The 12,866-nt window shown below is 40.3% G+C and overlaps 1 protein-coding gene across 2 annotated transcripts; it reads left to right on the forward strand.

Moving 5' to 3' along the window:
- Positions 1 to 8,941: 8,941 nt before the first annotated feature.
- june (JunE proto-oncogene, AP-1 transcription factor subunit) lies at positions 8,942 to 11,889 on the forward strand. 2 transcript variants are annotated; one of them, XM_083670678.1, is made up of 2 exons: positions 8,942 to 9,375; positions 9,892 to 11,889. In XM_083670678.1, exon 2 carries the CDS (start codon positions 10,010 to 10,012, stop codon positions 11,048 to 11,050), a length of 1,041 nt encoding a protein of 346 aa, XP_083526804.1. In that variant the 5' UTR covers positions 8,942 to 9,375; positions 9,892 to 10,009; the 3' UTR covers positions 11,051 to 11,889. The 2 variants fall into 2 exon arrangements, with proteins under 2 accessions (XP_083526804.1, XP_083526805.1); XM_083670679.1 differs by having other exon boundaries at positions 8,942 to 9,285.
- Positions 11,890 to 12,866: the final 977 nt, after the last annotated feature.

Genomic DNA, 12,866 nt, shown 5'->3' on the forward strand with positions numbered 1-12,866 from the left:
GCTGAGCATCGAGGCTAAAACTGATTTAGACCCTAAATATTTTGGAATCAGGAAAAAAAACACAAAATCACTCTCATACTTTGCTCTTTGGCCGTCTGACTTCAAGGTTTTTTTGAAAGGCAACCAGGCTGCTAAAATGAGTGCCTAGTGCTTCTGTGTGAGTACATGTCACAGTGTTTGTCTTGCCATTAGACCTTAGCTAGTGTGGTGGTAAGAAACTGGGCATCCAGTACTTTCAAAGGCATTATAACTACAGTTATGTACAGTTCACAATATAGTTTAGGCATGTTTGATATTCAAGGCATAAGCCCTCAGTTACATAATTATATTGCTAGGAGTGACTGCACATAACATTATGCCATGTCTAACACGTAAATTGTATGTAATGTGCTGGCACTGTATAGCCATTCATAAACCGCTTCATTTCCATAACTTACTGTCTGAGAAACATGACGTCTATTTAACAAGGGCTGCATGGAAACACGTTGTAATGTACAATGGTGGTAGCGGTGTCAGATTTAACAGAGGTCTTGCCAAATGTACTGAACATCCATCGTCCTGAGCAGGGGAGGCTGGTGGAGGTAGAAATCAGAGGATGGGCTCATTGCAATGCATTCAATGGAATGAGGAATGTGTTTGATACCATTCCTCATTCCATTCCATGCATTACGATGAGCGTGTCCTCCGATTTCTACCTCCACCAGCCTCCCCTGGCTCTGAGTGATTGTTCTCTACTGTGTGAACATATTATCTTTTAATTCTTCATACATTTATGCTATTTACAGAACAGTGTTAACTTTGTGAGATTGCTTTAAGGGATGCTACGGGACAATTTGCATAATTTCAGCCTACAGTTCTAAAAGTAGGGCTAATGAGCAGAAACAGGTCCCCATCGCACCATCATGCTTGTGGTACGTGTGTGTGGGGATTCCACTGAGCCCCAGCCACAGGAGAGTGAAACCAACGTGAAAGTGAAACTTAAGGTACTAGAGCCTCACAATATTAGTGCTTATGAACATGTGATTCCATGGCTGAATGAGGTAAAACAGTTATGCAGTTCATAGCTTATCTTTGTAAGAACTATACATTGACCATCTGGGCCCAAAACGAGAGGTTTCCAAAAAAAAAAAAATACAGACAAGATTGTGAAGATCGCAGTGCATCTCTTTAACTAACACTTATGGAATAAAGTAAAACAGAAGATAAAAAGTGGTTGAGACAGAGAGACATTTTAAACCCGGGTTTACTATGATAGTTTGTTGGGTGTCCCATTACATTAGGGTGTCACTTCATATTGACATTAAAGTTCCCCTTGTAAATGATTTGTAAATGGTTTGTAAATGGTTTGTAAATGATTTGTAAATGATTTGTAAATGGTTTGTAAATGGTTTGTAAATGGTTTGTAAAGCAGTATATGTAGTTTATTGATTGTTAATTCTGAATTTGTAGATCATTCATGAATTCATATTTCTATTCCTTACAATATGAATCCACCTTTATGTACTGTAAAGTGTTACTGCTGCCTTAGTTTACAAACAGACAGCAAAAAAAAGGAGGAATACTTCAGGGACATTTAAAGGACAGGTAGTGAAAACGGACTTGACGTGGATCACATGATGTCGTTGATCCTGAAGTGTGCACACCCACGTAAATCGGAGGGTGACACGGTGACAGCAAGCTGATGATGAGCACTCCGGTCCAATTCTCCATGCTGCCTGTGCCCCCAGATTACATTAGCAACAGCAGCCTCCGCTAACAAGCTGTTTACCACCAGACAGGTAAACAACTCTCACTCATAAAAAAAAAAAGAGGAGAAACTCTCTTAGCCATTGCCATAGATTACATCATCACCTTCTTGAGGAAAAAGGCCTCAGACATGACACCATCACAACCTTTAATTGTGATCTGTGTCCCACCACGCCCCAACCTATAGGAATCTGTCTGCTAAACCAGGCAGGCTACTGGACCCATGATTTCCACTGATCCATCATACTGCCTAGCACTGCTAATGTACTCAGTGTCTTTGGGGCTTCTCTTTCCGTTTCGCTTTCTTTCTCTCTCTCTCTCTCTCTCTCTCTCTCTCTCTCTCTCTCTCTCACTCTCTCGCTCTCTCTCTTTCTTTCTCTCTTTCTCTCTCTCTTCATAATCCTCCTCCCCTTATCTTCTTTCTCTCTTCTCTCTCTCTCTCTCTCTCTCTCTCTCTCTCTTTATTCTTTCTCTTTCTCTCTCTCTTTCTCTCTCTCTCTCTCTCTCTCTCTACTGTGGGTGGTTGGTTGGATCCTCAGGGTAATCACATTGAACATTCACAACAGGCTCTAGAAACACTCTGTAAGTAGGAGGGCTTTAAATATAATGAGTAGCATAACACAAAGTAGAGGGAGGAGGATAGAACAACAAATAATCAAAGAAAAATGTGAGAAATGACACATCACATCCTCCTATTCATAGAAGAGCTCTGACTACACTTCCTGACCCTTTGACCTAATATTAAGTGATTCATAGGCTGTTCCATTCTACAGTAAATCCTGGTTCCAGATCTGTTTGAACTTCTTTTTATCTAGGCTAATGTCTTCAACTAGTGTATCATGGTCATGCCATGCATGGCTAAAAGACATACAGATCTGGAACAGTGGAGGCTGGCGGAGGTAGAAATCGGAGGACAGGCTCATTGTAATGAAAAAAACACGAGTTTGATACCGTTCCTCATTCCATTTCATGCATTACAATGTGCCCGTCCTGCGATTTCTACCTCCACCAGCCTCCCCTGATCTGGAACTAGACTAGTAAATGATGGGTGACGTATTCGAACCTGGTCTGGGCTTGTGGATAGCACGACAAATTCTGGACAACGCATTACCCCAAGCGGAATAAAGTAAAAAAATGACTTGAGGAGATTGACATTCCATTCTCAAATAAAAAAGCAGTATGTTATGCATAGTTAATCTTCTCTATGATATTACTGGTCACCCTGCATTGGTTTGATTGATGCATCAGCGGACATGTTTGTGCCCATGTGTCATTTCCAAAATGGCATTTTTAACGTTGACTAAGCAATTGGTCCTCAGCGGTGCACCTCGGGCCAATTCTCTGCAGTGGCCTTCTCATTCTTTGCCTCTGGAATAAACATGTTTTCCTCCCAAACCCCTTCCTTTGTCAAAACAAAAACACCAACACTATGTTTGAAGGCACTATGCTGATGGGAAAACAGACGTTTAATGCTGCATGAGGAATGGGATTAAAGTCTACAGCAAATACACAAGGTAAGTTCTTTAGAGAATAAGAAATAATGCCATACAATAATAATAGAGAATTATTAACTGTAAGCAGCTATAATGAACAAAATCGCAATACTGAATGTACTGTATGAAAATCAAGCTGGAGAAATGTTTTGATGTCTGCTGATTTCCATGGTGTTGATAAACTACAGTGTTATTAATTGAATTCACTGTGTTCCCGTTATCAATTTGCTCTCATTCAGATACTGGGATTATGTGGGTCAGCTACTTTAAGGAAATAAAAGCATGAAAAAGGAAACCATGACCTTTCACTAAATTATAAGAAGTATGCGCAGCTATTTTTAGTGCTACCGCAGTTCAGTATGCAATTACCTTATGGCTGCATGAGCACTCCCGCGCCTTCCCAGTAATGCCCAGAATTCAGATGCCGCAGATCACATTTGATCATATCATGCTTTGTTTCACTTTTAACAACAGAGGTAATAAAAACAAAAATCCTCGGTAAGGACAAAGTATCAAATAGTTCATGGAAGGTAACAAAAAAAAAACAGGCAAAAATGTTGGTGTCTATTTTTCTCAGGTTTTCATTATCAAGTGTAGAATACAGCATGAACTGAGAGACTTTCTTAGATTTGTTTACAATTTCACAGCAATTTCACCAATTGCTTCCTCCAGTGATAAATATGAACAGATAGGCTACTTGGACTTGATTTCTTCCACAGTCAGTGTATATATAATATATTATGGATGTAGTCAGATTCTTGAGGACTGTAAGCTCCACTTGATCACATATTAATACATAAATATGCTCCACAATTTTCCATGTAACATGCAGTCTTACTGTTCTAACCCTGTGATTGCTATGGCCTTAATTTAAAAAGAAACGTGTTTGAGTTAATGGTCATTCTAAGCATGTTGTAACACCATAAACAGCAACACAACATGGGGTTATACTGCCTGAAATTGATCACACTAGCTTCTGTTTTATTTAACCTACTTAGCAATGACTGTGTGCTAAGCCCTGCAGGATTTAACATTTCCAACTGTCAAAATGAATTAACCGTCACAAATACAACTTAAATCCTAAGCAATTTTTTTGTAACGTGACTCACAGTCTGAATGTACCAACAAAAGTTGTACCATTTGATTTGGGTTTTACCAGTTATTACAAAATGTTGTTGAGTAATGCACTACTATCATGACATTATTACAGCCCTTGGTCTGTTATTGTTCTCCACACTGAGCTCTGTCTCTGTGTGTGTGTGTGTGTGTGTGTGTGTGTGTGTGTGTGTGTGTGTGTGTGTGTGTGTGTGTGTGTGTGTGTGTGTGTGTGTGTGTGTGCGCGCGTGCATGTGCATGCGTGCGTGTGTGTGTGTGTGTGTGTGTGCGTTATACTTCATCATTGTAACAGCAGTTTCATTAACTAAATAAACAAATAATCAATAGAATTATGTCTAATGCAGTATCTCATCTACCAAGAAACGAACAATTCAAACTATTAGCTTCAATCAGTATGTCTTCCTCCTGCACCGTATCCATTGCGACATCCACCGCCTTTTATTATCAATGGTTGCCTAGGGACAGTCCATGGAAATAACCCAACTGGCTGAGCGAAATGTGAAATGTGCCTTATGTCATGAAGGCAGGCTGTTGTTTCGCTCCACAGTAAATACGGCCATGTTGAGTAACTCTGTTCCTGGGGGCATTGGGACCTCTGGTTTTCATTTTACCTGCCTAATTAGACGGATTATTGGTTCGTTGAAAAGCCTCATCTAAAGTTCTCTTTCCCAAGGCTGGATAAATCATACTGGACTCAAGCCCTATAACCATGTTTCCCTTTTAAACAGGGACCTTTAAAGCAAATATCAGACTTGTAGCAAAATAATGCAAAAGAATGCAGAAGCAATCAATGTAGTATTAAAAATATGTAAGTTAACATTTTTACTTTACTCACAACAAAGAGTTTTGCTTTGAGCATATTTTATTCAAAATACCATATCATAGTTTCCTACCACTTTACATGTTGTTCAAGACATTGTTTTCTCTGTGACGAAAGCTACCAGACCGATTTCACCTTAAACATTTCACCTTAGTTTGCTGACATGACACTCTGATTAATGAAATGTGTTGATTATACATTTATTTTTTCCTATAAATTGTTTAATCTACTGATTAATCTAATGTGGAAATTAGATATTTTCAAAATTAGTTAAAGTAAAGCTTTAATTGATTACTTAAAGAGACTAAAGCTTTAATTGATTACTTAAAGAGATGTCCAAGAGATATCCAGAGATGTCCAATTTACTTTTGATTCTAGACACGACTGTACCTGGCTCTACATACCTTGGAATTCATTTAAATCACCTCCAACCATTCACCTAAAATAGAAAGTAATATGCCTGAATCAACCACTGGAAATTGTACAAAAACATGTTATGGCAAATGGCCCCTGGCATGTTTCATATATTCAAATTTCAATGCAATGCCTTCTTGCAACCAATCCACATTACCACACATTTTACAGTAATTACATGCTGTGGCTTCTCAATACACCACTTGTGTATGATGAATAGTGCATTTTCATTGACTCGTTGAATCTAAATTTGATGCCGATTTGAGAGGTGAAGTGTAAAGACCCATAAGACTGTTAGCTCCTCAAATGAAAGCCGAAGCTTTAGCTCAATTGGCTAACACATTCTTGTGGCGCAAAGACGACTTGGGTTCAAACCTAGTCAGTCACATGTATGCCTATCCTGCCTGGATCCCATCAGCTCTCCATCCTGTAGAGCCAAACGTACCTTCCGTCCGGTCAAAAGCTAGCTTGTCACTCCAGAGACAGCCTTAGACTTCAAGATAAGACCTCATTAGGCTACACTATCCTGACAACAACCCCAACTACACAGTCTACACAATATTGTACATTTGAAAAGTATACTTTGTAATCGTCTTTATTTCAACAGACCATTTCTTGACCATGGATTGAGGCTGTAGTTAAATGTAGGGTTTCTCCATAAATGACTTTAACCCTACAAGTTGAAATAGAATAAAAAACAAACAACCCCTAATCCTTGAAGCTGACTCAATGTTCTAGACCTGTGCTTTCATATAATGACGGACACTTTGTGGCTCTCCATTAGCCCCTTCAAAACCACTAGTGTTGGTGAACACATCACTCTACCAGTGCAGTGTGGCAGAGTTGAAACAGGAGGCCAGAACCTATTAGTCATGTGGAGGGCTGCTCTACCAGCTGTAATCAGGCTAGGCCTCAACTCCACCCTGAGTCACTGGCTGGAGACCAGGCTCTCCTCGAAGTCACTACGCAAATAAATGTTTATCCTACGTTCTCAGACGCTACCTCATGAGCTGTTTGTTCAAAGCTCTTGTCCCGAATACAGTAATTTATTCCACTAATATCTGTAGCTACCCAACTGGTAAATAAACAGAAAACTGTGTGTCTCAGAGGGAGGCCAACTTTGTTGTTTTTTTCCATCTCTATTATGGTTGTCCTTTTTTTTTGTGGCACTAGATGGTTGAGTGGCAATCCAGTAGTGAGTTTTTTTTTTTTAGTGGAGTGGAGGATGCATGGAACAGAATAAGGACTGGTATCAAACACAATACCATTCCTCATTCCGTTCCATGAATTACAATGAGCCCACCCTCCGATTTCTACCTCCACCAGCCTCCAGGGATGATATGATACAGTAGTTCTGGCTCATGACATCTCCACAACAGTGTGAGGCAGATGATCACTATTATCCATTTGCTAGTTAATATTGTACTTGCATTTATTATTGTGCATTTTAGTTGAGTCTGGGTGTATTTTATGTTATTTTATATTTTTGCGTTGTATATGTTTATTGTATATGTACATTGTGTATAACATTGTTGAGGCCTGTGTGATCCAGGAATCTCACTGCTCTGCTTGCAGAGTACAGAATGTGACAATGAAGAACTCTGAACTTCACTGACTGCTAAAATGTAATATTGGACAATACACATTAAGGGCATATTTTGCTGGCCTGTGTGAACTATGGGGAAATATGGAGGGTGAAATTACATTTCCTATTTCAAAGTGACTTGGCCCCATCTCTTTATAAGAATCACTTTAACCATGAAGTTAATCAGCTTTTTGATTATTTCAATCTTTCTCATTGCAAGAGATTTAATTAAATGATATGTATGTATCTGCCTTTGAATTTGTTTTTGCTGGGTGCATGGTGGTGTTTCCTAAAAAATATAGTGTATCAAATTGCCAAAACTATTGCTAACGGTTCAATAGGATTTGATTTTATGGTAATATTCTAAAAAGTTTGTCTGTATCCATTCCAGAATTGAAAATTACTTTTTCAAACAATTATTTGAAGTTACTTTTAATAAACCACTGAACCATTGATTAGTTTTACTTTCCATACTTTATTTTTAGTTGAATTTTTAGTTGAATCACTCAATGAATTCACTACAATTATATGCAAAAATCATGATAATTCTTTACTAAAGGCAACCTGTTAAGATCTCAGAGCAACCTTTCTTTGTCAATAATAAAGCTAACTTCAATAAAAAAACACCTTGCTTCCATGTTACAGATCACCGGGAGTAATATGTATCTGGACTCATTTGATTCATTTTGTGTTCTTGAGTGTCATGTGTTGGGAGAGTCTCATCCCAAAATGTGCCTTCACCCTTATTGGTGGAGCTGCAAAACGTGTGTTAAACCATCTCCATGCACTGAAGCAGGAAAACACCTATGGCATCTTCATTTGACCTTGAAGGAAACACACGATAAATGATAAATGATAATTAAAAAATACAGTCCTGGGCATCCCAGAGGTTGAATAACAACCTACAGCAAATCATCTCCAGATCCTCTAACTAATGCGAACTGGAAAACGACCCAGGACTCCCCCAAGCCTCCTCTGAAGCCAGGAGTAGAGGGTATGTGTGTTGTTGCTTCTGGCATTGACACTGTCCTCAACCCTCAGTGCATTATAAAAGGCTCTTCCTGACTCCATAGAGAGCTGTACAAGCCCTATTTTGTGAAGCACAAAGTATACCTAATGTTGGGATTAAACTCACTATAGACTTAGTGTTTAGACTGAGCTCTCTCTCTCTCTCTCTCTCTCTCTCTCAGGTGACGCATCTAGCTGCTTTTCAACTGTGATGAGTTGATCGAAACTAACCATATATGTATGTCATCTCATCCATTATTAATGATCATGTAGTGGGGAATGGTTTCGATTCATCAATATCCAGGTGTATTATTTCGTACAGCTCTGCAGCTACATCGTGTTATTACATGGAATAACATAGATGGAGCTGCGTGCGTAATGGTAAGGTTATGCTAGTGTACCTGCAGGCAGACATGTCCTCACTCAGACTTCATTTTCGGTTTTACACATTGGAGAGTACCGTATATTGCTATAGCGCTGCTGTGAGCATCGCACGGGGGCACTAGGCTACAGCATATTCAGGAAAGTTTCCGCATGTACGTTTGTATTGTAAGGTAACAACATATTTTGAAATAATTCAGCGCGCAGTAGCCGCGGCGTTCACATGACCAATAAAAGGAAACCTTTGAGCGGAGCGGAGGAGGCGTCAGTAAATGTGTGACATCTATGCAGAGTAGTTTCAGGAACTGGAGAGAGAAGGGCGTATGTTATTAGTAATCGGCCAAGCAGAAAGTCCCACAGACCTACTGACAGCAGCGAGCGCAGACGAGGAAACGCAACGAGAGGCATAGCCGCGTTTTTCTTGCTAATTAAAATAATGTCAGTTTTATATTCTATGGCAGGGAAATATTTACAGAGAATCAAGTGGATTATTTGAATTTTGTGTTGACACCTGATGGGGCAGATTTTGGTCTGTGACACGGATATCATATTCATTGTATATTAATCCTCTGTGGACTCGACCGGTGTCGGCTCCCAGCCTGCGTGGGTATCGTGTCTACGATGGATGGTATTTTATGTCACAATTCGGCGGTCTGACTAATCCAACACACCGGGGACCACTGAGTCATTGGATTTTTTCCTGGGAAGGTTATTTCTCAAACGTTAGTAGGCTAATGTAAACTAGTCATTGCACTGCTTTGGGCTTTTCTGTCACACACGGGTCATCATTGCAAGGCGCTCGGTTGGCTTTTGTAAGTAAATGTCTATATAATTGTATCGGCTACATTGAGCCCTATACAAAACCTATTGGATATATTGTGAGGGACAATATAACAAGCTGTCCTAAACTGTAATTTTGTAATCATTGAATGATGTATGGAGACCACGAGAAGCCATCTAATCAGGATCAAATTATCATAAACTGTAAACGAGGATCATTCAAAATTGCATGGAAATTGCTATCCCAATTTTTTTTATTAGCGCAACTTTATCATAGATTAGAGATCACATTTTGGTGATTAACTCCATCCTCTACATCATGTGGGTTATGAGCCCAATAATTACAATCTCAGAATGATCGAATGGGATGGGGTTCTTGAGTGCACAGCGTGTGGAGAGGTTGCAATAGCAGCTTGTTGCTCTGACAGATGAGCAAAGGAGAAACTAGTTTTGTAATCACTGTTTTTATTACTGTTTTACACTGTATATCAATTCAAATGTCATAGAAGGCCTGCATAGTAATATATGTTTCTTCTTCTCCCATACAGGTGGTTTATTTAAGACCATTCCCAACATTGAGAGGCCTCACAGTTGATGTATATGTGGAACATTTCAAACCTCTAATACATGATAATCAGATTATGAAGATTCTGTCTCACTGTGTCAATGACGGGTAAAATGGAAACCCCTTTTTATCACGATGACACGCCGAGTGTTCCAAACTTTGGGCAAATTGCAGATTATGAGCGATACCACGGACACAAGATGATGAGTAAGAAAAACATGGCGGCCCATCATTTCTCAGTTGCTGCGGGGAGTACCTCTGGCCTTAAGCTGTTACACGGCCAGCCAGGGAGCAATGGCCATATCAATCCCAATAATCTAGGGATTAACGGGAACGCAAACAGCTCATTAATGCCCTCGGCAGATATGAACCTTCTGAAACTTGCATCCCCAGATCTGGAGCACCTGATCATACAGTCCAACCAGGGACTGGTGACAACCAGCCCAGTACCAAACTCCGGCCACAACACTTTCATGTACAGGAACCAAGCTACCAATGAACAGGAGGGCTTCGCAGATGGATTTGTCAAAGCACTGGCCGACCTCCATAAACAGAACCAGCTCGTTGGAGCCCCCATGTCCCCCTCTTCCTCTGTCCAGGGCCCTTATCAGAGGAACCTTATGTCAGGTGGGGACATGCCTATTTACACCAACCTAAGCAGCTACCACCCCAACCAGCTCAGCGTTTCTTCAGCGTACCCTGGAGGCCAGATGCCCTATCCAGGCCATGGGTCTGGACACGGCGGACCAAGCCACGGAGCCCATCCTCACAGCAGGGGTATGGATGCACCCCAGACTGTCCCAGAGGTCCCCCACCCCCCAGGGGACCCCACCAACTCCCCTCCCTCCCTCTCGCCCATCGACCTGGAGACCCAGGAGAGGATCAAGGCTGAGAGGAAGAAGCTCCGGAACCGCATAGCCGCCTCCAAGTGCCGCAAGCGGAAGCTGGAGAGGATCTCACGTCTGGAGGAGAAAGTCAAAGTGCTGAAGACCCAGAACTCGGACCTGGCCTCTACGGCCAGCATCTTGCGCGAGCAGGTGGCCCAGCTCAAACAGAAAGTCATGAATCATGTCACCAATGGCTGCCAGATAGCAGTGAGCTCAGCCACCATGGCCAAGAGTGGGGACAGCACCAGCTGCTGAACTACACTGATGAGGGTTTTTTGTTTTTTTTTGCTCTGAGTCAGTGACAGTGCTCTACAGCAAGTACAAGGTAAATGAGCGTTCTTATGGTAAACGAAGTATGCTGAATGGGAGGTGGTTTGGGCAGGGTGGTTGGTGGGGGAGGGGGGTGGACCCACCTTTCCGGACATTCTGACCAGAGTTGTAGCAACACAACAAACGAGTTGCGTGGGGACATTGAAACCTTCCCTCCATTTTTGTTGGTACTGTGTGTATACACATCATGGGATTACCTCCCTATGTCCTTAGAATGAAAACAGTTGTATGTCTGCTGGAGGGTAAAATCAAAAGGGAAAGCAAGACTAAGGAGTGTGCTCAACAAGACTGCCCCTTGTACTTAATCAGAGAGCAGAGAGCGTTGCTCTTTTAGTCAACATGGATGAAACAGGGTCCTTTATAGAAGTCGGATAGCCTCCTGAGAAGGTTTGACACATCTAGGACTCACTGTCACCTCAGAATGGGAATTCCTACGTTTTAATAGGCCGCCTCTCTCTGAAGACAACGTTTTTCAAACAAACATTTTTCTTTCAAAATGTGTACATGATTTCAAGAAATTCTACTTTTGGAAAAAGGCTGTATGGTATATTTGTGGTTAGCATCGTATTGCCAGCTAATGTCAATCAGTTTATGAGGATAGCTTTACTTTAGGGTTGTAAACAAAATAGAGAAAATGACACACAGATGTGTGAGTTTTAAGAACAATTTTTTCGATGACAAATGATGGTACTAGGTGAACCTTCTGTGGCACGGTAAGGTCCTAAGTGCATACTCTTAAGTGGAGTTTGAAGTAAAAAAAAATATATATGTTTTTAAAAAAAGCAAAAAGCTATTGGTCAAAGTATCACAATGATGTTGATCAAATACATTGGTTGTAATGTGATGTAGGTAACAGATTTATTTGTTTGCGTCACCTCTTCCCAACAATACAGTATACAGTATTGGAGCATATTGTCCGTCTGTTTAGTATTGTGCATTGTGTGTATGGGGTAAAAGAAAATCAACCTTTTGATGATATACAAACTGAGATTTTCAACTCTAAGTGTGTACTTAATGACTGTGTTTATGTGAGACAACATCTCCTGGTGATATAGAATAGTTTAAAAGAGATTTAAACAAACCATATCTTTGTACAATATCAAACTTTATGGTAACAGATTACTGGTTGGTTGTCATTTTAAGCTGGGGTAATTTTAAAGGATCCTCCTGCATTCCAAGCAAAAGACCTTTTGCACTGTTTTTTTCCCTAATAATTGCTGAAAGATAAGTTTTAGCGATGGATCAATTTTATGTTCCGAGTGTTAACATTGTGTATCTCCACTTTGTTACCTTGAACAACACTGTGTAAGAGTCATTTTGAGGGACGTTAGTGTTTAACTTGCTGTGTTGTATTGACGGGCTGTTGGACTATGAAAAGGCAGGAGGTTGCTCGAGGATGCAGCAAAGTCAAGCTAGACTGAAGTAACTAGACAAGGGCTTTTGAACAATAGAAGATGAATTTGTCTCGTTTTATAACATTTCTGGAACAATTTATTTATGCAAAATTTATCTTTGATATTTATGTTGTCTGTGTAAAGGAACTGCACAGGATAATTTTTTGTGTCTTGTTGACACATTTGGGAAATATGATATTGCACATAAAATAATAACATTAAATCTTGTATAATATTTATCTGTGGTCTCGACATGGACTGTGCACAGTGTAATGTTTTTGAAAACTTTGATATGTTGTTTTTTCCCTCTCTTTTGATTCCTATAAAGTGCAAATAAAAGATGATTG

Source organism: Argentina silus, assembly GCF_951799395.1.
Source record: "Argentina silus genome assembly, chromosome: 5".
Taxonomy (NCBI): Eukaryota; Metazoa; Chordata; class Actinopteri; order Argentiniformes; family Argentinidae; genus Argentina; species Argentina silus.

What these genes read in the sequence shown, in the direction of transcription:
- june (XM_083670678.1), top strand. Translation starts at nt 10,010, where the DNA reads ATGACGGGTAAAATGGAAACCCCTTTTTATCACGATGACACGCCGAGT.